This window comes from Diceros bicornis, chromosome 1 (assembly GCF_020826845.1).
Source record: "Diceros bicornis minor isolate mBicDic1 chromosome 1, mDicBic1.mat.cur, whole genome shotgun sequence".
Classification (NCBI taxonomy): Eukaryota; Metazoa; Chordata; class Mammalia; order Perissodactyla; family Rhinocerotidae; genus Diceros; species Diceros bicornis.
Window position 1 is genome coordinate 47,009,358 of NC_080740.1, and position 27,109 is coordinate 47,036,466.

At 38.6% G+C, this 27,109-nt stretch overlaps 1 protein-coding gene across 1 annotated transcript in view; it reads left to right on the forward strand.

The window, feature by feature from the left end:
* LMNB1 (lamin B1) overlaps nucleotides 1-27,109 on the forward strand; it is a 57,870-nt gene that overhangs the window by 13,174 nt on the left and 17,587 nt on the right. The window contains exons 2-5 of the mRNA XM_058539695.1: nucleotides 17,457-17,613; nucleotides 18,267-18,392; nucleotides 21,365-21,535; nucleotides 22,974-23,099. Coding sequence (XP_058395678.1) covers nucleotides 17,457-17,613; nucleotides 18,267-18,392; nucleotides 21,365-21,535; nucleotides 22,974-23,099 — 580 coding nt within the window. The remainder of the gene's footprint in view (nucleotides 1-17,456; nucleotides 17,614-18,266; nucleotides 18,393-21,364; nucleotides 21,536-22,973; nucleotides 23,100-27,109) is intronic.

Consider the following 27,109-nt stretch of genomic DNA (forward strand, 5'->3'; position numbering starts at 1 on the left):
AAGACCGGCTCTGAGCTAACAACTATTGCCAATCCTCCTCCTTTTTTTTTTCCCCCAAAGCCCCAGTAGATAGTTGTATGTCATAGCTGCACATCCTTCTAGTTGCTGTATGTGGGACGCGGCCTCAGCATGGCCAGAGAAGCGGAGCCTTGGTGCGTGCCTGGGATCCGAACCTGGGCTGCCAGTAGTGGAGTGTGCGCACTTAACCGCTAAGCCACCGGGCCGGCCCAGCTCTGTTATTTTAAATGTGTGCAGAATTCAAGAGGTTTCAGGAACACATATGTTGTGTTATAGCAGAAATGCCTGTACTATATGAACATAATCCCCAGCACAACTGAATAGTGTATTATGATTAGTTTTTCTTCCACACACCACCTTTTGATTGCTTGTGAAAATACTATTTTTTCCTCCTTACTTAGTTTTTTCTAATTATATAGAATGACTTGATACCAGTTGTTAAAAACATCAAATCATTTGGAATCACGAGGTTTTCTATTAGTTTTATCTTATTAAAGAAATATCGTTTGGAGCCTTTTGCTTTTCTCTAGTCTGGTTGCATTGCATAAGCATTGATAGTTTGGGCATAGAATTCTAAGTTGTAAAGACTATTTTCTCAGGATTTTGAAGGCATACTCTATAGTTTTCTAGCTTTTGTTGTTGCTAAGAAGGACTAATGAGTGAAAAATTAAAAAAGCTTGTAGCATCTTCTTTTTGGTCCAGTTCTGAAATTTCACAGGGATGTTCCTTGGTGTGGGTCTCCTTTCATCCATTGTGTTGGTCATTTGGTGGGAATTTTTCAGTCTGGAAAATTCTTCAGTACTTGGGAACTTGCTTAAATTATTTTATTGATGATTTTCTCCTCTTTTATTACTTTCTGAAACTCCTGTTATTCAAATGTTGGACCTATTGAATTGATCCTTTAGTTTTCTTAAGTTTTTTTTTTCACTACTAGATGTTCTCAATTCTACCTTCCAATTTTTGCTATCGTATTTTAAATTTCTAACAGCTTCTTTGTATGCTTTTGATGTTTCTTAATGGCATCCTGATCTTGTTTAAATTTCATGGATGCAGTAGTTTATCTTTTCAGAAGTCTTTATTTTCCTTCATAGTTCCTGTTTGCTCCCAGTTAATTTCTTTTTCTATTTGTTTAAGTCTTTGTATCTGTCAGTGCAGGAAATGGAAACAACTAGATATTATAAGCGGAAAGGAAAACAATATGGGATGTAAGTGCTTAGAATAAATTATTAGAAGGACTAGAGGAGCAGTAATGATGCCTAGAACACCATAGAACTGACCTTGTTTGGGAGCTGTTATGTTCGAGGCCGCCACCGGAACCACTGAATTTAAAAAAGCAGCTTATAGCTTCAATTTGTCAGGACCAAGAAGCTGCCACTGCTATTGCTGTGTGAACAACTGCCTCATGACACTCAGCAAACTAGAGAATGGACATTGGAACACTTTCAGAAAAAACTTCACAGACCAGAAAAACTTCACAGACCAATATCACTTACGAATACAGGTGTAAAAATTCCCAAGAAAATACTAGCAAACCAAGCCCACCAACATGTAAAAGGAGTATACACCATCACCAAGTGGGATTTATCCTGGGAATGCAAGGTTGGTTCAGTCTATGAAAGTCAACAATGTAATATCCCATATTAATAGAATGAAGCACAAAAACTATATGATCATCTTAGCTATAGAAAAAACATTTGACAAAGTATACTACTGTTTCATCATAAAAATATTCAAATGAGTGATAAAAGGGAACTTCTTAACCTGATAAAGGATATCTATGAGAAACCTTGTAGAAATTAATAAGAGAAACCTTCACTAAATTGGAGTTGAGAAGGCCTGTAGGGGGAGCTCTCACACCTTATCCTACTTCATCAGTTACTCCAAACAGGAAGAGACTTGCGCTTGCATCTTCACAGGAAGTAAAACTACTTTACTACTGAAGGAAAATTTCTTTCCCATCTGGCAATAGCCCAGCCAGTGAGAAGTGCCACAGCTCAGCCAATGAGAAGCTGTTGCCACCTTGAACTGTTACTTCCCCCCAACGTACTTTCATTTAGAACGGCTCTTCCGTACTCCCCCCTTTTCTCTATAAAAGCAAGTTCTCCTCCTTTCTTTTCTGGATTTGCCTGTGGTTTGCCCTAGCATGCACATTCTGAATTGCAATTCTTTTGGCTATTTCCAAATAAGCTTGTTTTGAGGATAACATAACCAGCTAATTTGCCTTTTAAGTTGGCAACTTATAGCTAACATCGTACTTAATGGTAAAGACTTAATACTTAATTACCATACTTAATGGTAAAAACAAAAAAAAATTTGTTTATTTTTTAACTAAACAAATGAACAAATAAATGCATAAGTAAACTTGATAGGTTGGAGGTTTGATGGAGTTCTCTGAATTGGGACTGAGCACCCAGCACAATAAATACCATATTATCTTAAGTTCCTTGAGGGCAAAGGCCAATGCATTATCGTGTTTGTACACCTTGCCCCTAGTGCTTGCTGAATAGCTGCTGAGTTGAATTGAGATGAATTAGAAAATAAAAACAAGGATTTAAAACAATGGACTGCAATTGTATGGGCATTCTAGAGATCCATAGGAAAAGAGCCAGGAGGTTGTTTGGAAATGATCCCAAACCTCTAATAAAAATATCATCCTCGTAACTGCTGAAGGAAAATTTTTTTCTCACCTGGGAATAGCTTAGCTGATGAGAAATGCCTTGCATCTTCGACAGCAAGTAAAACTACTTTACTACTGAAGAGAAATTTTTTTCCCACCTGGCAATAGCCTAGCCAATGAGAAATGCCGCAGCTTTCTTCCTAAGATCAGGAACAAGATAAGGATGCCCACTCTTACCATTTATATTCAGTATTATAGTGGAAGTTGTAGCCAGGGCAGTTAGGCAAGAAAAAGAATAAAAAGCATTCAGGTTGGGAAAGATGTTATAGAGGGGGAAGTCAAGATGGGGGCGTAAGCAGACTCTGAACTCACCTCCTCCCGCGGACACAGCCAATTTACAACTATTCGTGGAAAAATTACCCCTGAGACAGAACTGAAAACTGGATAAGAGGAACTCCTGCAACAACAGACAATCCTACTTGAGGTGGAAGAGGCAGAAACTCCCTTCTGGAGAGGAAAAACGCCGCCTTCACAAGCCGCCAGCTTCACCGCCGCCCGGGAGCCACCCACAGGTCCGCAGCCCTCCCTGGAGGCGCGGGGCCCTGAGCTGGGAAGTGCCCCCACTGGGGGCATTTTGTGGACCCAGCACAATCGAGACGAGTGGCATAATATCTGACTTTGCCTGCTACTAAAGCATTGGGGAGCACCCCCAGAAAAGCTGGTTCGTAAAGAAACTAAAACCGGCTCTTAAAGGGCCCGTGCACACACTCACCCATTTCAGAAAGCATCCTAAAATCACCAGAAAGAAAGGTGCACAGTGCTTTGGTGAAAAGAGACTCACCTAGTGGGCCCTGGGTGCATCTCGGTGGGAGGTGAGACCTCTCCAGGGACTGGGACATTGGCGGCGGCCATTGTTGTGGCCTGGTGGCCTGGTGTGGGCGTGCTGACACAGATGCCTTTGGAGTTTTCCCTGAGGCCTGCTAGCCCAGGTCTGCCCCACCCACTAGAGCACCAATGTAATCCAGCTCAGCCAGGGCAGGCAGCCCACCCTAGAGACTGGCCCCACCCAACAACAAGCCCTCAGGCAACTTGTGGGCCTGCATAGATTGGTGACTGGATTCTCTGCAGCCTGGCAACTGAGCTGACTTTAGCGGGGCAGGGTGTGCACAAGGAGTGGGTGGAGAGTGTGGGGCAGTGGTGGAGTGTGTAGGGCTCCCGCTGTGGAGAGACTGGGTCCACATCAGGAGGTCGGGGTGCACACACGGGGCAGGACTGTGTTGACTGTGTGTGTGGATCTGTGGGCGGCAGGGCTTGTCAGCTGCAGAAGACTTGTGCTTCTCAAAGACCCGCATAGGGGCTGTGCCCCACCTTCCAAAGCCTGAAACAATTGGGTGATCCTGTGCCTGAGGCCAGCCTCACCCAGCTGCAATCCTCAGAGAGCTGAGAAGAGACCTAATAGCCTGGAGGCTTATAGCAATTGTAAGGCCCTGACCCTAACAACCTGCCATGCTGGGGGCCCACTCACTTAAAAGAAATACTGCAACACAAATGTGGTATTAGAACTTGCAGCCAACTGTGCTGGGGCTCCCCACACCTAATAAAGAGACTGAAGGGCCCACAACAACTACAAGCAGCTGAGCATTACAACAGCTGGCCAGGAGCATAACTCCACCTCCCTGGGCGTCTACAGGGAGAGCAAACAGGCACAACAGAAGGACACACGTAGCCCACATAGGAGTCACCCCTGGAACATTGAGAACTGAGGGAAGCACACTGCAGGCCTCCTAAGCCATCACTTACATAAGGTCACCGATCCAAGAGCAGGAGACGTAGCTGACCTACCTAATACGTAGACACAAGCACAGGGAAAGAGGCAAAATGAGGAGGCAAAGGAATACATTCCAAGTAAGGGAACAGGACAAAACCCCAGAAAAGGAACTAAGTGAAACAGAAATGAGCAACCTACCTGACAGAGATTTCAAACTAAGAGTGTTAAGGATGCTCACTGGTCTGGGGAGAAGAATAGATGAAGTCAGTGAGAATGTCAACAAAGAAATGGAAGATATAAAAAAGAACCAAACAGAAATGGAGAATACAATACTGGAAATGAAAAATTCACTAGAGGGACTCAAAAGCAGAGTAGAGGATACAGAAGAACGGATCTGTGAGCTGGACGAAAGACTAGAAGAAATTACCCAAGCTGAATAGGTAAAAGAGAAAAGAATTAAAAAGAGTGAGGAGAGTCTAAGGGACCTCTGGGACAACATCAAACACACTAACATCCGTGTTATAGGTGTCCCGGAAGGCGAAGAGCAAGACAAAGGGGCAGAGAATCTATTTCAAGAAATAATGCAAGTTCTAATGATGAAAACTTCCCTAGCCTAAGGAAGGAAACAGACATCCAGGTACAGGAAGCACAGAGAGCCGCAAACAAGATAAACCCAAAGAGGCCCACACCAAGACATATCATAATCAAAATGTCCAGAATTAAAGATAAAGAGAGAATCCTAAAAGCCGCAAGAGAAAGTCAAGTTACATACAAAGGAAACCCCATAAGGCTATCAGCTGACTTCTCAGCAGAAACCTTACAGGCTAGAAGAGAGTGGCACGATATATTTAAAGTGCTAAAAGGAAAAATCTTACAGCCAAGAATACTCTACCCAGCAAGGTTATCATTCAAAATGGAAAGAGAGATCAAAAATTTCTCAGACAAGCAAAAATTAAAGGAGTTTGTCACCAAGAAACCAATACTACAAGAAATGTTAAAGGGACTGATTTAAGGGGAAAAGAGAAGACCACAAATAGGAAAAATTATTTATTTCCATGATAAGAACGTAATGGATACAAATGCACAAAAAAGAGGTTAGATATGATATCAAAAACATAAAAGGAGGGAGGAGGGGAGTTGAAGAGTACAGCTTTCAGACAGAGGTCAAACTAAAGAGACCATCAATTCTGTATAGAAGAAGAAAGGAACAGAGAAGGACTACTAAACACTGAGAAGAAAAAAAAAGTTAAAAAATGGCAGTAAGTACATACTTACCATAGCTACTTTAAACGTCAATGGACTAAATGCTCCAATTAAAAGGCATAGGGTGGCTGATTGGATAAAAAAATACATACAAGAGACACACTTCAGACCTAAAGACACTGACAAACTGAAAGTGAAGGGATGGAAAAAGATACTCCACGGAAATGGCAATGAAAAGAAAGCTGGGGTAGCAGTACTCATATCAGACAAAATAGACTTTAAAGCAAAAACTGTAAAAAGATACAAAGAAGGTGGGGCCGGCCCGGTGGCGCAAGCAGTTAAGTGCGCGCGCTCTGCTGCGGCGGCCCAGGGTTCACTGGTTCGGATCCCGGGCGCGCACCGACGCACTGCTTGGTAAGCCATGCTGTGGCGGCATCCCATATAAAGTGGAGGAAGATAGGCACCGATGTTAGCCCAGGGCCGTCTTCCTCAGCAAAAAAAGAGGAGGATTGGCGGATGTTAGCTCAGGGCTGATCTCCTCACAAATAAAAAAAAAAAAAGATACAAAGAAGGGCATTACATAATGATCAAGGGAACAATCCAACAAGAGGATATAACACTTGTAAATATCTACGCACCCAATGTAGGTGCACCTAAATATATAAAGCAATTATTAACAGACATAAAATCAGAAATAGACAGTGACACTATAATAGTAGGGGACTGTAACACTCCACTTACACCAACGGATAGATCATCCAAACAGAAGATCAATAAGGAAACATTGGCCTTAAATGACACACTAGAACAGATGGACTTAGTAGATATATACAGAGCATTCCATCCAAAAACTGAGGAATACACGTTCTTTTCAAATGCACATGGAACATTCTCCAGGATTGATCACATATTAGGCCACAAAACAAGTCTCCATAAATTTAAGAAGATTGAAATAATACCAAGCATCTTTTCTGACCACAACAGTATGAAACTAGAAATCAACTATAGGAAGAAAATCAGAAAAGCCACAAATACGTGGAGATTAAACAAAATGCTACTGAACAATGACTGGGTCAACGAAGAAATCAAAGAAGAAATAAAAAATTACCTGGAGACAAATGAAAATGAAAATATGACATGCCAGAATTTATGGGATACAGCAAAAGCGGTTCTAAGAGGGAAGTTTATAGCAATACAGGCCTATCTCAACAAACAAGAAAAATCTCAAATAAACAATCTAACAATGCACCTAAAGGAACTGGAAAAAGAAGAACAAACCAAGCCCAAAATCAGTAGAAGAGGGGAAATAATAAAAATCAGAGCAGAAATAAATGAAATAGAGACCAAAAAAACAATAGAAAAAATTAATAAAACCAAGAGTTGGTTCTTTGAAAAGATAAACAAAATTGACAAACCTTTAGCTAGACTCAACAAGAAAAAAAGAGAGAAGGCACAAATAAGTAAAATCAGAAATGAAAGAGGAGAAATTACAACAGACACCTCAGAAATACAAAAGATTATAAGAGAATATTATGAAAAACTATATGCCAACAAATTCGACAATCTGGAAGAAATGGATAAATTCTTAGAATCATACAACCTTCCAAAACTGGATCAAGAAGAAGTAGAGAATTTGAATAGACCAATCACCAGTAAGGAGATCGAAACAGTAATCACAAACCTCCCCAAAAATAAAAGTGCAGGACCAGACGGCTTCCCTGGTGAATTCTACCAAGCATTCAAAGAAGACTTAATACCTATCCTTCTTAAACTCTTCCAAAAAATTGAGGAGGGGGAGAAGCTCCCTAACTCATTTTATGAAGCTGACATTACCCTGATACCAAAACCAGACAAGGACAACACAAAAAAAGAAAATTACAGGCCAATATCACTGATGAACGTCGATGCAAAAATCCTCATCAAAATACTAGCAAATCACATATAACAATATGTTAAAAAGATACACCATGATCAAGTGGGATTTATTCCAGGTATGCAGGGATGGTTTAACATTCGCAAATCAATCAACGTGATACACCACATTAATAAAATGAAGAATAAAAATCACATGATCGTCTCAATAGATGCAGAGAAAGCATTTGACAAGATACAGCATCCATTTATGATAAAAACTCTGAATACAATGGGTATAGAAGGAAAGTACCTCAACATAATAAAGGCCATATATGACAAACCCACAGCTAATATCATCCTCAATGGTGAAAAACTGAAAGCTGTCCCTCTAAGAACAGGAACCAGACAAGGATGCCCACTGTCACCACTCCTGTTTAACATAGTACTGGAAGTCCTAGCCAGAGCAATCAGGCAAGAGAAAGAAATAAAAAGGATCTAAATTGGAAAGGAAGGAGTGAAACTGTCACTTTTTGCAGATGACATGATATTATATATAGAAAACCCTAGAGAATCCACCAAAAAACTTTTAGAAGTAATAAACGAATATGGTAAAGTTGCAGGATTCAAAATCAACATACAAAAATCAGTTGCATTTCTATATACTAACAACAAAGTAGCAGAAAAAGAAATTAAGAATACAATCCCATTTACAATTGCAACAAAAAGAATAAAATACCTAGGAATAATACTAACCAAAGAGGTGAAAGAGCTGTACACCGAAAACTATAAAACATTGCTGAAAGAAATTGAAGAAGACACAAAGAAATGGAAAGATATTCCGTGCTCTTGGATTGGAAGAATTAACATAGTTAAGATGTCCATACTTCCTAAAGCCATCTGTAGATTCAATGCAATCCCTATCAAAGTTCCAACAACATTTTTCACAGAAATAGAACAAAGAATCCTAAAATTTATATGGAACAACAAAAGACCCCGAATAGCTAAAGGAATCCTGAGAAAAAAGAACAAAGCTGGAGGTATCACACTCCCTGACTTCAAAATATACTACAAAGCTATAGTAACCAAAACAGCATGGTACTGGCACAAAAACAGACACACAGATCAATGGAATAGAATCGTAAGCCCAGAAATAACCCACACATCTATGGACAGCTAATCTTTGACAAAGGAGCCAAGAACATACAATGGGGAAAAGAAAGTCTCTTCAACAAATGGTGTTGGGAAAACTGGACAGCCACATGGAAAAAAATGAAAGTAGACCCTTACCTTACACCATACACAAAAATTAACTCCAAATGGATTAAAGACTTGAATGTAAGACCTGAAACTATGAAACTTCTAGAAGAAAACATAGGCTGTAGGCTCTTTGACATTGGTCTTAGCAACATATTTTCAAGCACCATGTCTGACTGGGGAAGAGAAACAACAGAAAAAATAAACAAATGGGACTACATCAAACTAAGAAGCTTCTGCACAGCAAAGGAAACCATCAACAAAACGAAAAGACAACCTAACCATTGGGAGAAGATATTCTCAAACCATACATCTGATAAGGGCTTAATCTCCAAAATATATAAAGAACTCATGCATCTCAACAACAAAAAAACTACCAACCCAATTAAAAAATGGGCAAAAGACCTGAACAGACATTTCTCCAAAGAAGATATACAGATGGCCACCAGACACATGAAAAGATGTTCAAAATCATTAACTATCAGGGAAATGCAAATCAAAACCACAATGAGATATCACCTCACACCCGTCAGAATGGCTATAATTAACAAGACAGGAAACTGCATGTGTTGGAGAGGATGTGGAGAGAAGGGAACTCTCATACACTGCTGGTGGGAGTGCAAACTGGTGCAGCCACTATGGAAAACTGTATGGAGATTCCTCAAAAAATCAAGGATAGAACTACCAGCTGATCAGCTATTCCACTGTTGGGTATTTATCCTAAGAACTTGAGAACACCAATGCATAAAGATGCATGCACCCCTGTGTTCATTGCAGCGTTATTCACAATAGCCAAGACTTGGAAGCAACCTAAGTGCCCATCAAGGGATGAATGGATAAAGAAGATGTGGTATATACACACAATGGAATACTACTCAGCCATAAGAAACGATGAAATCCAGGCATTTGTGACAACATGGATGAACATTCAGGGTATTATGCAAAGTGAAATAAGTTAGAGGGAGAAGGTCAGATACCGTATGATTTCCTTCATTAAGTAGTAGATAATAACAACAATAAACAAACACATAGAGACAGAGATTGGATTGGTGGTTACCAGAGGGGAAGGGAGGAGGGCGAAAGGGATAATTCGGCACATGTGTGTGGTGATGGGTTGTAATTAGTATTTTGGTGGTGAACATGATGTAATCTATGGAGAAATAGAGGTATAATGATGTACACCTGAAATTTAATTTATACAATGTTATAAACCAATGTTACTGCAATACACAAAAAATTAAAAAAAAAACGCATTCAGATTGGAAAAGAAGTAGTAAAACGATCTATTTGCCGATGACGTGATTTCTTAGGAAATCCCAAGGAATCTGTAAAAAGCAAAAACGGAAAACTCTTGAGAGCTAATAAACTTAAGTTCAGCAAGGTTTCAGGATACAAGAGCAACATACAAAACTCAGTTGTATTTCTATACACTAGCAATGAACAATCCAAAAATGAAATTAAGAAAACTCCATTTTCAATAGCATCATAGAAAATGAAATACTTGGGAATAAATTGAACAGAAGAAGTACAAAACTTGTATACTGAAAACTACAAAACAATGTTGAAACAAACTAAAGACTTAAATAAGTGGAAAGATATCCCATGTTCATGGATTGGAAGAGTTAATATTGTTAATATGGCAATTCTCCCAAAATTGACGTACAGATTCAGTGCAGTCTCTATCCATATCACAGCTGCCTTTTTTGCAGAAATTGACAAGCGGAACTTAAAAATTCATATGCAAATGCATGGTACACAGAATAGCCAAAACAATCTTGACAAAGAACAAAATTGGAGGACTCAGTTCCTGATTTCAAAATTTACTACGAAGCTACAGTAATGTGTGTGGTATTGACATAAGGACAGAAAAACTTAAGGTTTTTAACAACCTTGCTTGTCAGCAGAAAAATTACAACAAGGACCAGGAAGCTGGCCTCCATGATACTTCTTTCATATTACTTATGAAAGCATTCATTAGTTTAGAACCTAATTTGCATCCAGAATCCTAGCTGCAAGAGATTCTGGGAAATGTAGTTTTCTAGCTTTCCAGTTTAGGCAAGCACAACTAGGAGGATGGAATGGACATTTGGTGAGTCAATCCACAGTGAGAGTTTTTCTCAATGTGTGTTGACTATTCTGTGTCCCCTTATATTCAGAATGAGGCTGTAGGGGCCGGCCCGGTGGCACAATGGTTAAGTTCATGTGTTTGGCTTTGGCGGCCCAGGGTTCACCAGTTCGGATCTTGGGCGGGGACCTACTCACCGCTCATCAAGCTATGCTGAGGTGGTGTCCCACATGGAAGAACTAGAAGGACCTACAACTAGGATACACAATTATGTACTGGGGGTTTTGGGGAGAAAAAAGAAAAAAAAAAGGAAGATTGGTAATAGATGTTAGCTCGCGGGGCCAGTCTTCTTTCAAAAAGAAAAAAAGAATTTAAAAAAAAAGAATGAGGCTTTAAAAATCTGATGGGAAGCTCTATTCATGAGTGGGGCTTCTTGACCGAACTTCATTGTGGGTGAAATGGTGAGATCATTTCATTGGGAATGCACAGTGTCAGTGTCTTCAAGTCTTTCCTCTTGGGCTTTGGCCTCCCTGTGTACTGTAAGCTGTGGGAGGTTGAGAGGGGATGTCAGCACCTGTAAAAGTCCACTGAATTCTCCTGTTTTTTCAGTATGACATTGCTGCCTTTGGCTGTGCCAGGTGACTGCCAAGTCTGAGATTTCTGCTTTACTCTCCTCAGAGAGTAAACCTTTCATCTTTTCCCATGGTGGATAAGGGGCCATTGGCCCAGGAGCATGGAGTGGGTAAGGGGTCTGCTTTGCTTCGTAAATAGATTTTCAACTAGTCTTTGAAAGTTCAAAGTACCAGGGTATCTCGTGCTATCAAGAGTATCTGCAGTATAAATTATGTTACTTCTCGGATATCCCTGGGTCTGGCTTAGGATTCAGCACTCTTGGGTTGGCTAAGCTTGTTTTTCACTCATCTATCTGCTTTCACTTTCCAAAATTTTGTCATTCCTCTTCCAGTTTTTTTCATTGTGAATTTGTGCCTTTGCTGTTTTAGTTGAGTTTCTGGAAGGGGTAATGGAGTCGTGTTTAATGTGCCATTTTTACCCAGAAGTTACATCATGTACTCTTCCAGCCCTATGTACTTTCTTCTCTTTCCTGGAGCTTGTCAAGAAAGTTGCTGACAAGTGTGATTTGTTGATTAGGGCAATTTTGTATGATTGATTGATTCCCTTGTTAGAGTGGAATCTCTTTGTGAACAGGGCTCGTGTCTCATTTTGCTTCCTGTTGTATCAGCACATGTCTTAGCACTCTTCAGGCTCCCCCAAGATAATTATTGACTTACTGATTACTGTTTTTTAGGAAGCTATTTTCTTATGAGATTGTTTTGCACATAACCCATAGAGGAGTAGTGAAATACTAATGATACTAATAATTGTATTGCTAGATAAAATCTAAGTTTGAACAGTGATTTTCTGATGTGAAAAATGATTGTTGGTTTTAATTACAGGCATAAAATCAGTCTCTTTCTGACCACACTATACAAAATAATCATCCTCCCTTTTCTTCTCTAGCTCCTTACTCTGATTTATTTTTCTTCAAAGTACTAATAACCTCTGCTGTGTCTGTATTTGTTTACTGTGTGCCTCTCATTAGAATGTACCTTCCATAAGAGCAAGGACTTGGTATATTTTGTTCACTGCTGATTTCCAAGCATCTACATCAGTGGCCTGGCATACATAACAAAGTTGGGATCGTTGGTGGGTTTTTTCCCAATAAGTCATTTTTTAATTAGGACTTAAGCTGTAAGTGTCCACTTTCCACTCCTGTGCCTGTTTATGTGAGTGAATTTCTTTTGTTCAAAGAAATGGTTCTGTGGTCTAAATTTCAGTCTTTAGTATTTTTCCTAATTTTAATCTGATTTCAGTTAGGTTTTGCGTGATTCTGATTGGATTGTTGCTAATTTGTTGACCACTCAGCTTATTGAATGAGTAGCAGAATTTATTACCACCAGAAATTAATCCATTGCAGCTTCTGAGTTTGTGCAAAGGCATCTTGGTCTTTTTGCTTGTGCCAGAGGAGACCCTTCCTTGTTAAAGGAAATTATGATCATATGACTTTCTGGAGATTTTGTCTATTAAATTACATCTGTCTTAATTGCAGAGAAGTTCATTAATTTTTATCAGTTAGAAATGTTGTGGATCACATCCCTTTCTCCCTTTTGATAGGGAAGATAGATACTTTGAGGACAGTATTGAAGCTAATGAATGACTGTTGGAGCAAATGCATATTTAATATGCAGTTTGAGTCTGTTATTATTGAATAGATTATTTAGTTTCAGGACAGAAGAGTTTTTTGGGGCATATTAACTTTTACCTTAAAGTCAAAATAAAGTTTATTTTCCCTCTAAAAGTCTGGCCCATGGCTTGATAATTAAGGGCATGTTGATTCTGAACTCTAGGTGTAAAGGGAGCCTCAGAAACCGCATTATTTGATAGTTGCTTGAATAACTGCACTCGTGTTGAGTGGTGTTCAGCTGCTCCCAGACAGCTGTTCAGAAGACCCTTACAGTATATTAAAACACAGCTCTAACAGCTGGGCCTCATTGGCCTGGCTCTCCATGTAGAGTAGGTCTGTTTTGAGGGATTTAAAAATCCTTGTTTCGTGGATATGATTAGAAATAAAAATTTTATAAATGGTTTCTGTTATGTTATCTGATTGCAGGTGAAAAATTAATGGCTTTTCCCTTTCAGCCCCTTTTATTTGTTTTTCTATATAAGAATGGTCCTGAAGTGAACGTTAGTGATGAGTGCTGAGTTCAGAGAGGTAGCTGGACACAGGCAGAGAAAGGGTGCCATTGCCTTGGAGTTCTTTTGTTGGTCTTTCATCTTCCTTTGTAGTCTCATTTCCACCTAGGAGATTATAATATGTGCATTAGGGAAAATTGTCAACCTGTGCTTGTTGAGTGTCTACTCTTATATAAGATGAAACTGACAATCTGTAATAGTGTCTCAAAATTGCTAGGAAGTGATCTAAGCAACCAGAGTTGCATAGTATTTTGCTATAGAACCAGCTGCATTTAGGTTAGTCCTATGGGCCGTCTTGGGAGATTGTAGGGACAAGTCTGAGACGGTTAATGGCACTAGGTTCTGTTGGGAAAGTACATCCATACCATATCACTGAAGCTGTATGTCTGTTACTCTTGAGTCACTGCGATAGAATGTTAATAGGAATGTAAATATATCCTTTCCAGCTGGTTATTTTTTTTTAATGGTCAGATATTTGATTAGATCTGGTTGCTTGTTATGACTGATGAAATTCAAACTTACTTGAAGTGAAAGCTAATTTTGTTTAAGGGAGGAAATTCTTAATTAGAATAGAGTGTCAACTACATTTTATAAAACTTCTTCCCTGGCTGCAGTTGGAGTTTTGGTTCTTCTGTAAACTTCTACAGTAAATGGGTATGTTTTCTGATTTATATTCAGCAGTGTGCATATTTCTGGCAGTAGATTCACATGTTGAATTGAAATGAAAACACAGGAAGGTCTCCGTATCTGGAGGTAGGAGTAGCTTAGTCAGGCAGGTCAGTAACACTGAACAAATCCAGTTAGGAAATATAGTCAAAGAAAAATGCCCACCAGCCCCTTAAATGATAGCTTCTGGTAACTTTGAATTCCTTTCCAAGTTGCTCTTTGTTCTGGGGCATTGTTAGGTGTTACTCTGTGCTTAGGTGATGGCTACAGCCAATTCATGTGTTTATGTTTTAGGATGTCAATTCTGCAGGTGTATGCACTTCGACCTTGTGCTGATAATTAGACCAGGACTTCCTGCATTATATTTAATGAATGAAAAATAATAATACAGTTAGAAAACTATGACAGGATTATGTTCCAAATGTTAACTTGGGCATGGCCCCCGTGTGTTCTTGGTATTGGCAGCTTATGCGGCTTATAAAACTCATTGATTTCATGGCTTCTTATCAGATGGAGACTCGAGTGTAATCTTAAGGATTTTTTCACGATCCATCCAGGCTCGGAAATTGGCAGGGTGTTAGGGAGGACATGTAGGAATGTGAATTTTAGAGATTATAGAAGCGTCACAGTTATTTTTTCTTTTAGGAAAAGACATGATATTTTACATAGCATAAAAAAAGCAGAGTGGGTTTTCTGGGGAGTGTATGGGGGAATTTCTTTTAACAATTACCAAAACAGTTATTATCTAGAGGTTGTCTGTGCAGAAGATGTAGCAATAATAAGTCATGGCCCTTGCCCTCAAAGAGTTCTGTCTCCTGAGGTAGCTAAGTACATGCACAAATATGGATTTGTATGATAAGTGTAATGTAAGTGTGTGCAAGGTGTAGCAGTAGTGTTCATCTCTTCTCCTTTTCCCTCTTGAGCCAGGGCACATAAGGTTAGCTTCTATTTGTAATTTTAAGCACATTTCCAACTTCTGATTTATATCTGCCCAATTTGTTCAGTAATGTGAAAGTTAGAGCTTTAAGGAAGAATTTATAATGGAACAATGTATGTTTTTACAGAATAACAGTGGTATAAGTGAATAAGAACTTGACATCAGATTTCAACTGGTACCTTTGGATGGCTCAAGGTAGCACATATTAATTGCATATCCTATTCATTCATCCCGTTTAGTCCACCAGTCCTTGTCTTATCTGGTCTAGATTTTTGTTGAAGAAATCACCATATTCTAGTCATTTAGGTGCACTGGCTTAATGTTTGGCTTCTCGTATTTCCTACACTCCACAAGATGTTGCGCAGTGTCTTTCACTTGTGGTATACCATTCTGAATTTGGAACCATGTGCGTGTATTACTGTCTATTAAATCAATGAAATCAAACACACACAACATGCAGTAGCCTGTAAAATTGTTTTGACTTTTTTTGTGTGTGTGAGGAAGATCAGCCCTGAGCTAACATCCAATGCCAATCCTCCTCTTTTTTGCTGAGGAAGATTGGCCCTGGGCTAACATCCGTGCCCATCTTCCTCTAACTTTATATGGGACGCCACCACAGCATGGCTTGACAAGAGGTGCATCGGTGCGTGCCTGGGATCTGAACTTGTGAACCCCGGGCTGCCGAAGCAGAGTGCTCGCACTTAACCGCTGTGCCACCAGGTTGGCCCCCCCCCTTTTTTTTTTACTTCAGTATCTTCCTTGGTGGGCCATTTTGGTTCCTGGGAAGTACAGGTTCAGTTTCCTGCCATGAGCCACCACATTGAGAAGCATCACGTTATGATTTGAGATTTAAATATTAGATAGTGGTGTAGTAGAATTTTTTGTAATTGTTACGTAAATACTTTTGAGTCAGTAGCTTTTATAAGTATTGTGTGATACTCTAAACTATGATTTTGTTTTAGAATCATATGTATTGTGATATGTATCCCTGCTCAGCTCTGGTCATGTATACGGTGGGATAAAATAATAGCTCTTCCACAAGCGTTGATTCCGTTCTATGGAGTTCACAGCTTTAGGACCCAGCTCTTGTATGAACTGGGCATTTTTGTTATAAATCAATGACTGTATGGGATTTTTTTTTAACAGTTGATGTTTTTTCCCCTTCTAAGCACGTCTTCAATGAAAGGCTGCCATCGTGTGGTTTTAAAAAATACAGAATTTAAGAAAAAAATTCTTGTGATATGACTGCTGAGATTTTATGTATATAGTTGTTTGATGATACCAAAATGAAATGAATACTATTAAATCTTCTCTTTAAATTACATTTGCCTATTTTTTGGACAGTTTTTTCTTCATTTTATTTTAGTATTACAAGATTTTTTTTTAATTTCTATTAACTAAAGATTCCTCTTTTAGCCCACTCTCAAACGTCAGTACTAGAAATATTCTTCTACAATAGCAGTTTTAATCAAGAACAGGTGTTGAGAATTTTGATATTTTAAGGCTTTTTTTGGTGTTACTAATTAATGATAATAAAATTATTTGGATAAAAAATTAGTTCTTTAAAATAAAATTATTTGAAAAAATATATCTAAAGGAACTTTAGTTTTATAATGTAGAACTTCATTTAATAGAAAGTGATGTTTAGAAGAAAAAGAAACCTCAATTCGAGCCTCATTTTTGGGTAGTTAAAAGTGTAAACTGAAATAATTAATTTTTCTTCAAGATATTAGGGAGCCATTATATATAGTTAGGGAAGTCTTAAAATCACCTTTTATGTAAGAAATGGAAAATGCTTGCAAGCTTGGGGTGAGTTATTCTGTAATATCAAAGAAGTTCTATATGATATATCATCATCATAAAATTATTTCTTAAAATAACTTGTCATTTTCATTTATTTAACCTCATTTTACATGTTATATCTTATGTTCCTGTACATCTTGGTTTATAATATTCACTGTATTTAAAAATAATAAATTTTCATTTCTTCAAAAACGTCTTCTTTTAGTGACACATGTAGTGCGTCTTTATAGAACAAGGAGGACGTTGTCTCTCTCAGAGACAACCAGGATTCTGGTACATTGGTCATTGGTCCTGTGGACTTCTTTGACTGAGAGTCATTAGTAATCATGGAAGGGAAATAATTGAAAGAGAAAGTTGTTATCCACCAAAAACGATACAATTGAATTGCTCCTCTAATTTTAGTAGGTTATGGCAGCTTTTATTTAAACTGCCTTTTTTGTTTCCCCCGTAAGCAGGGAGGGAGAAGGCCTCAAGTAAGGGGTATAATTTGATGTCTTGTGCTTTTTCAAATGTCTTACAGTTATGCTAAGAAAGAGTCTGATCTTAACGGAGCCCAGATCAAGCTTCGAGAATATGAAGCAGCACTGAATTCTAAAGATGCAGCCCTGGCTACTGCACTTGGTGACAAAAAAAGTTTAGAGGGAGAGTTGGAGGATCTGAAGGATCAGATTGCCCAGGTAAGGGAAACTCCGCTCTTGAGCCCTGTTTGGCCGGTTAATTGTCCCATCTGTCTTGATTGATTGATTTTAAAGTTTATTTTATTTTTTTTATTTAAAAAAATTTACTAATTTACTTTTTTGGTGGCTCACCTGAAGGGTAGTCTTAAGGTAGCTACTCCACAAAGCACCCTCCCCTCTCAGTCATCGGGTCAGGTTACCCAGATCTTGTCACTGCTCCTCTTCTCTCTGTTGTGCTTACGCTCATTTTGTGTTTTGCTCTCAAAGCCTGTTTCATTGTTGTACCAAATGTGAGGTGGGAACAGAGAAGGTATGATAATGGTGCTCTGCCTGCCGGGAAAAATGAAAGTGGGAGCTAAAGTCATTGGTTTGAGTTTTGAAGTATAAGTCATAGGTCTTTGTTCATTCCTTGGTGCCAGTTACCAAATTTGAGAGGTATTTTGGTGTGGCGCCCTGTGGATGGGACCAGCAGTCGAACACACAGTCTGTGATAAAGGTTATAATGAGAGACTCGGGTACCTATATATATATATATAAATGTGTATGTATATAGAAATTGTGATACTTGATTTGATTCAATCCATAGGTGTCTGTTAAATTCATTACTAAATGACTGCTGTAATTTTCATCAATTCCTTTTTTTTTTACATTAGTTGGAAGCCTCCTTAGCAGCTGCCAAAAAACAGTTAGCAGATGAAACTTTACTGAAAGTGGACTTGGAGAATCGCTGTCAGAGCCTTACTGAGGACTTGGAGTTTCGTAAAAGCATGTATGAGGAGGTAACTACAATTTTACATTTTTAAGGAATGGAGAGGATCCCAAAAGGCTTTGTTATAACTATACACGTAAAAAAAATGGGAGAAATTCTGTAGGTAAATTTTTCGAGGTACTGCTGCTAAAAGGCTACGCGTGTATAAGAACTCCAGCTGTTATGGTACACAGGTAATGACTTCACTTCATCTCACTTATAAAGGCTTGGTCACAACAGTTCATTACTGTCAACCTGTTTAGGCATTTGTATTAGTTAGCTATTGCTGACTAAGAAATTACTCCAAAATTTAGCAACTTAAAAACCACAGAAAGACTACAGACCTTTATTATCTCACAGTTTCTGAAGGTCAGGAATCTGAGGGCTGCTTAACGGGATGGTTATCTTTCAGGGTCGCGTGAGGCTGCAGTCAGGCTTTCATCCTGGGCCGGAGGAACCGCCTCTGAGCTCATCCACGGGCTGTTGGCAGCAGGTGTCAGGCCAGCATGGGCTTCTCCGTAGAGCTGCTCATGATACGGCTCCCCCCAAGAGTGAGTCATGAGAGAGAGAGCAAGACAGAAGCCTCGTTATCTTCTGTGACCTAATCCTGGCAGTGCTATGCCAGCACTCTCCATCACTCAGACCACCCATGAGACAGTGTGGAGGGACTGCACAAGGCCGTGACCACCAGGAGGCAGCAACCATTGGGGGCCACCTTGAAGGCTGGCTACCCACAGCATTTAGGGTTATATGTACGTTTTTAAATATCGTTTACAAGCCTCAACTTCTGCGGCCAAGCCTTTGGGGGGGTGGGGCGAGGGTGAAGGGAGCAACGGTTGCCAAGAAAGAAGTACTAAAATTGAAGAAAGAGGAAGGTGTATTTCCTCGAAATTGAAGAGGGTTGGAATGAACCCGGGGGGGAGAACATGCAATTAAATACTTATGTTTTTACAAGTAATATAATTTTGAAAATAGTGACTAACAATGACTTAAAAGTAGGAATTTATTGTAGAAGTTAAGAAAAATTTATTTTTATTGGAGAAAAAATAATAGAAATCTGACCATTTTTATAAAAATACAGTATTAAAACAAAATAGGTATTATTGGGGCAAGGTGCACTTACTGGCCAAGCAGTCAGACTTTGGACAACTCTTGAGTCAGTTTCTTATTTAAAAATGCAATACCAGTACCTGCTATTTTTTTCTTCAAGGAGTAGTGAGGATAAAAATGGAATATTGTGTGTAGTAAGCTCCTTGTAAACTATAGAGATTGCTATCATATAATTGTTAACTACAGTTTTGCTTTATAAATGGAGATATTTTTATATTAAGTTGACTTATATTTTTATTTTCTTTTGTTAAAATTATGCCTGATCTGTCATTACTTAGTTTTTATGTTGTGTGTGGACTCCTGTATCCTTAAACCAGGAGTAAGGTATTTTTTTCTTTGCAAGTCACTGATTCTATATAAAATAATAAATGAAAAACGGCATCTTGGGGCCAGCCCAGTGGTGTAGTGGTTGGGTTCATGTGCTCCCCTTCAGCGGCCTGGAGTTCGTGGGTTCGGATCCCAGGCGTGGACCTGCACACTGCTCGTCAGGCCATGCTGTGGCGGTGTCCCATACACAAAGTAGAGGAAGATTGGCACAGGTGTTATCTCAGGGACCATCTTCCTCAAACAAAAAAGAGGAAGATTGGCAACAGATGTTAGCTCAGCACCAATCTTCATCACCAAAAAAAAAATGGCATCAGTAAAAAGTAATTTGATGTTTTTAGAGTGTTTGGGTAGCATCTTTGAATTTTTGGTTTCTGCTTTTTGAGAATGAATTTAAAATATTCCTCTTTTTTTTTCCTCATAGAGGATATAATTCTATTCAATAAATATACCTAAGTTCCTTATGAACAGTTGAGGGGGGGCAAGAAAGAGGAAGGAGAACAACAGGAAGAAGAGGAAGGGAGGTAGACAGAGGGCAGAATCATTAGTAGGCGCTCAGTGTTTGTTGAACTAAACCTTTCGTTTGCATGTTTTCATGATTTAAGTATCATTCACTTCATGAAATAGCTGTGAGCCGTGGGAGGTTAATAGCAGAACTGGAATTTGAACCCTGGTTTTCTGATTCTGTCAAGTGCATTTTCCTCTGCAACGCATTGTTAAAAGAAGGATAGGGAAATGCACAGAAAAACCGCATGCAGTAAGATGATACAGAAACAAGAACTTCAGTGGGTTATATCCCCCTCTTGTGGCCTCTTTAATTATTGCCATTAAAGGCAGATTTGTTCAGCTACAAGCTGAAATGGAAATTTTCTTCTTAGACTTGTGTTTCTAGCCATTTTAGTTTTGGATAGTCCCTTAAAACATAATGTGAAGGATTATGCCTACTATTTCTATTCTTTAATAGTGAATTGTCATATGTACTTGAGATAGTAAAGTAATATTGTTAATAAGATTCCATATCAATTGATAGCGATACCTTAGCACCAGCTGTTAAAGTGTCATGTAAATTAGCTTGTTGTACCTATTGCATCTCAGTTTGTTGAAGAAAATAGTTTTATATGTATAAATCTTCCAGTTGAAGTTGTCCTGACTGATAAGTTTAACTTTTTTTGTGGATTTTTTAAAGAAATGCCCTTAGAATCATCAATACAGCAATTTAGAAAAACAATTACTATTTAGTGTACATAGTTATCCATGATTGCATGGTATTTTAGCAAGTCTTCCAGGCTATTCCTTGCCTTCAGAAAAATAAATAGCTATGTTATGGAAAAAAAAATAACATAAAATTTCTAGGGCTTGAGATGCTACCGTGTCTGCCATTAGTTTAGTTCCATCTCAAACATCTTCTCATTTGAAAACGAAGGCAAAAAAGTGTCCATTCACATGCCTGCCCTAGGACAGACACAAGGAGGTTGATTTATGAAAACTTTGAGGGCCCTGATGTCCATCAGACTTGTACAGTGCAGCCATGGTAAGTAACTTGGTTTTATATATCTTTTTTTCCCCCAGGAGATTAATGAGACCAGAAGGAAGCATGAAACTCGCTTGGTAGAGGTGGATTCTGGACGTCAGATTGAGTATGAGTACAAGCTGGCTCAAGCCCTTCATGAGATGAGAGAGCAACACGATGCCCAAGTCAAGCTTTATAAGGAAGAGCTGGAGCAGACTTACCATGCCAAAGTGAGCAGTCTTCTCTGAGGACTGGTTTACACTCCTAAGACCATTACTTCACAGTCACCCTGAAGAACATGACTTGATGTTTGGTTTGTTCTAGTTTACTCAAATGAGTTCCTCTAGTCTCCATAATGTAGAAAGTGGATTTTTTTAAAAAGCGGTTTTCTATAATGTAAATGTTACTAGAAATTATTCAAAGAAAGTAAGGTTATTCCAGTTTTATCAGAGGTACAGGTTTATCCTTTTGTCCCGTTGATCATTGATGTCTTGTCATAGGAGTTAAACCCAAGCCATCTCAAAATACTTTCTTCAGTAACCAGTACTAATCATGCTGTGCTGCACATCCCTTTAATAGTAAATGCGTGTCGGATTGCGTCTAGTTCTGACTTCCGTGTCATCCTTGTGGGCAGGATGTGACCATCACACTTCTGGCTTTTTTGAACAAAGGCCAAATGGAAGGTCTCTGATACTTCTGCCTCTGCCACTATTATTCATTTAAAAAATATTATAGAAACTTCCCACTTGTGTTAGCAGACCCTGCAAAAATCCGTAAAATCACCAACGAGTACAGGCTTTCCTAGTAAATGATTTTACCTCAGTGTGTCAAATATTTCATGATTTGATTAAAAAGAGTTATTAGTGGAAGACTTAGAAAATTAGAGTCATAGAGCTGTTGAAAATAATTTCTGTTGCATGGCCTCAAACTCTTCACGTTGCTTTTAATCCATTGTATGAAGGAGTAATTGGCTGGTGAAAGAGGGAGGTCTTTAAACTTGACGTTCAGTTGTCCCACACTTGTGCAGTGCTGGGCACTGCTGGGTGAAGGAGCTAAAGTAAGGCTCTGTCGCTAATGCAGATGTGGCCTTGGAGGGAGACAGGGAAGAGACGACATACATAAAAACGTGTCTGAGACACGTGCAGAACAGAGTGTTATGGGCATTTGGAGGAACAGGATATTGCTTCTATTTGAGGGGCAATTTTTTGCTTCTGAAAGGAAGTGTTTCTATCTGGTTTGAAATAATCTATAAATTAGTACTTTCTAGTTATTGCTTTATAATCTGTATTAGATTTGGTGGATTAGGGATATGTAATGTTTATTTTCCTACAAACATCACTGTTAAATTGCTATTGCCCAGTCTCCTTATTAGCAGTATTATCTGAGACATTAGAGATGTAATGGATGAAATATTGAAGTGATAAACTTTGGGTGCAGACCAGGTATATTAGCATTGTTAAAGCTCATATATTGTAATTGAGTCAAAAGTCAGAAAGACTTCAGGTAATTCATACCACATCAGCAGACTTCATGATGCTTTTCCTGTTTCATCACCCAGTTACCAGCAGGGCTTAGGTTTGAAATGAAATGCCTTGAGATGAGTCATCCTTCCTCATTTGTTTGTTCTAATTCACTAGATAAGGCTGACTGGTTTGCTGCTTCTTTTAGCTTGAGAATGCCAGACTGTCGTCAGAGATGAACACTTCTACTGTCAACACTGCCAGGGAAGAACTGATGGAAAGTCGTATGAGAATTGAGAGCCTTTCATCTCAGCTTTCTAATCTACAGAAAGAGGTAAGTTAAGTGTCTTCCCCTAAGAAGAATCGAAGTTGAACTTGAAGGCCCCTCCATTGCTGTGGTCTACCTGCTTGAGGTCTGCCTGAGGTCACTTTTCAGAGAGGATGGTATTTTCCTGCACTTTGGTTCACAGTGCTTTCCAGATGTTTTCATTTTGCATTAAATAAACATCCTCTGAGCAGAGACTGTTATTCCTAAATTAATAGATGACCCAGAGCTGAGATAGTTGCCCTTGAGGAAGCAACCTGCTGGTTTATTCCCTGGGCTTACCCCAGGACCCAGGTTTTCTGACCCATCTAAGCAGCCTCATCTCCACACAGTGTGCTCTTCCCAAAGTACTCCTTTTTCATCACATTAGGAAAAAAAACCATGATGAGGAAAAACGTGCAAAAACTCTTTGTGGGTGGTAAACACTTTGTGTTTCAAGACAAATTCTCTCAGTGCTTGAACTACTTAGTAATTCAGATCTTGAGAAGTAGCATTAATTTGTGTATAAGTTAAGAATTTAGTGACTAATTTATTCATTGGTACAACTAAGTGACAAGTGACTGTGTTGCTGGTTGTGTTGACCAGGTGTCTGTCAGGACATGATGGTGTGCTACAGGTGCAGCTTACGCACGTGTGGGCACTGCTTGAAATCTGTGTCAGTCTAAAGGTGATGTCAATGTGGACACAGAGTACATAGACGACCACCTAAGTGTTCAGAATGCTTTAATAATCTACTGCTCACCTTAATTACTTAGGAAATAACTTCAGTTTTTGTTTTCCTTAAGGGGGGATATTTTGTTCTTTTAAATTTTCTGCATAAGAATAAACTTTGTTTTATTCTTGATTAGGCTTTTTTTCCTTTTTATTTTTTCTTTTTATTATTTTATTTTTAGTAAAATCTTCTGATTATAAAACTGAAGACATTTATTGCAGGAATTTAGACAACAAAGCAGACAACGTGTTACATAAAATAGGATAAAAAATTAATTAAAATGTAATCTTTTACATTGCCTATCATATGTACTTATTGCAACATAAATTAAAAAATTATTATAGGTCCATTTTGTCCTGATAGCATTTTGAAGTTTTCGTATAACAGAGCTGGAAGGACCTTTGAGTTCACTTGGTCTGACCATAGACCTGGGTGAGTTTAGTGACTTGCCCAGAGGCTACAGGCTGATAAATGAGTTTCTCTTTTAGTTCCCAAGTTTTCCCTTTGTACCTCACTCTCTTCAAAGATTTTCTTCTAGGGTTTTAACAGATAATCTTTTCCATTATACCATCTTAACAGGTACCTTTCCAAACATAGGCTTATTATCTATTCTTATTCTGCGCTGACATTTACTAGTTCTCTCCATTTACTGTCATATTCTAGTTATCCTTTCTCCCTCAAATTTACATCCCCCCCTCCTTTTTTGGGTGCTGCTTAATCCACTTGACTCTGCTGGGTATAGATGCTTTACAGGTGAGGAGACTGAGCCTGGCCTTTGCTTAAATAGTGGTCTGCTGTGAACTTGGTAGCCGTCTTCTGACTCAGGTTCAGGGCTATTTCCCTGTTTGCCTGTTAGTTATATTCCCATCCTTGCAAGTTTTTTTGTTAACTTCAGGTTAGTAGTTTTTAAATGCTGTTAGACAGGGCCCTGGGGGTTTTCAGGAGCTAACTCCTCAGAAAATAGGAGAAAAGCACCTCCTTCAGCCAGAATAGTTTTAAATTTCTCTCTCTTGGGTTGGGGGTGGGGGAAACCTTTCTTCTATTTGTTACTGGTATCAGATTTTTATGATAAATAATAATATCTTGAGGAATATCTTTATTAGTTGATAAATTTTAGGCTTAGAAAGATCATTAAGAAGAAAAAAGCCATCTCTCTTAATATTTCCCTATTGTGTATCTTAGATAGTATCTGTTGTTGAGTCATGTCAGTTTCATCATGCTACCTGTTAGGCCATAGAATTTCCTTTTGGTCATGTGACTCATGTTAGTGAAATACTTAAATTTTATTTAAAATTGACATAGCCTTTAAAATGCTGACTTTAGAAAATATTTTAAAATAATATATAGATGGTGGCATTATTATGTTTTGGAATTAGGAATTTCATATATTGCTTACAGCATTTTTATCATTTCTGTCTAGACTTTTGACTTTGGCCACATTAATTGGTTGGTCAGAGTCTGGCTTGCAGAAGTCTCCAGTGGCACTTCGAAAGCACTCTAAGTTTTGTTTTTCTAACACCCAGACTCTGGAAACTTCTATTGTAGCTAGACCGTAATAAACTAGTATAATTATGTTACATACTGTGAAATAAAAAAATGAAGACCATTAGAAGTCAGTTATAAAATTTTAGAGTTAGAGGCGGGATCTTACAGATAGTCTACTTAGAGCTCTTTGTTTTCCGAATGTGGTTACTGGTTTAGTGACGTTAGTTACCAGCTTGCCAAGAGTCTCATAGGCAGTTAATGGCAGAGTCAGAAAGAAGAATCTAGGTGTATCTCTCATGTTGTATTCTTTGTATTTCACTGCACAACAGGTGTAGTGCAGCTATTTAAAATACAAAATGATTCAGAGTAACTTCAAACTTTTTTATACCTAGGTTTTGATTTTTCCCTCTTAAGGAACTTTGTAACATCAAAGGCAGACAAATAGAGACATTTTTAGCTTTCCAAATCTAGACTCAGGTTATCTCAAGCTTGGGTAGTTTATGTCTCTCATCAACTCTCCTTTAGATTCCACCTTGTTGCCCATTTTTTTTGTTTGGAGGAAAGAAAATATAAGAAGGCTGAAAGGGAAAAAAACGGGTTTCTCGGTTTATGGCATGGTTTTTGCAAATGCAGTTAAATGTAAGTTCTCTAAGGCAGGGATTATATTTAGCATGACTTTTAAGATGAATGCCTGCTTCTGATATAGAATGTCAGATGCTACTCTGGATTTTAGTTGATTGATTGATTATTTTTTTAAATAACCTTTTTACTTTGGCATAATTCTGTATTACAGAAAAGTTAGCAAGATAGTACAGTTTCCCTATCTCCCATACCCAGTTTTCCCCATTATTAGCATCTTATGTTACCATGGTACATTTGTCAAAACTAAGACACAGACATTGGTACATTACTATTAACTAGACTCTAGACTATTTGGATTTCACCAGATTTTCTGTTACTATCATTGTCCTGTTACAGGGTGGCACATGACTCACTAGTCTCCTCTGGTCTGTGACAGTTTTTCAGGCTTTCCTTGTTTTTCATGACCTTTACAGTCTTGAGGAGAACTGGCCAGGTATCCTGTAATGTAGACTGTCTGCCAATCTGGGTTTGTCTGGTGCTTTTCTCATGATTATACTGGGGTCATGGGTTTTTAAGTGGCCTTCTTGTCACATCATATCAGGGATTACATGACATCCAGATAACATCATTGGTGATGTTAACCTCATCATTGGTAAAGGTAGGGTTTGCCAGGTTTCTTCACACTGTCAAATTACTATTTTTCCCTTTCCATACTCTGTTCTTGGGAAGGAAGTCACTAAGTCCAGCCTACTCTCAAGGGTGAAGAGCAGGAATTAAGCTCCGTATTCTGAAGGGAGTATCTACACTTATTAAATGGAATTCTTCTGTAAAGATTTGTCTCTTCTTCCTGTTTATTTGTATATTTATTCATTCTTTTGTTTATATCAGTATGGACTCATGAATATTAATCTTACACTTTGGGTTATAATCCAATACTACATTATTTTATTGGCTCAGATTGTTCTAGCTTTGGCCATTAGGAGTTCTGTCAGATTGGCTATCATGTTCCCCTTTTTTTGAGTGCTTCTTTACTTTCTAGTACTATAAGATGCTCCAGGTTCAGCTTGTATTTTCCCCAACCTCGCCCTAGGATCAGCCATTTCTCCAAGGAGCCCTGGGTTTTTTAATTCGAGAATGATATATAGAAATTAAGATCTGAGCACTGAGTATGCTCATTGGTGCTGGGGAGTCATTGCTTCTAGGCCCTCTTATGAGGAGAACTAGGTAATATATGTGTGTA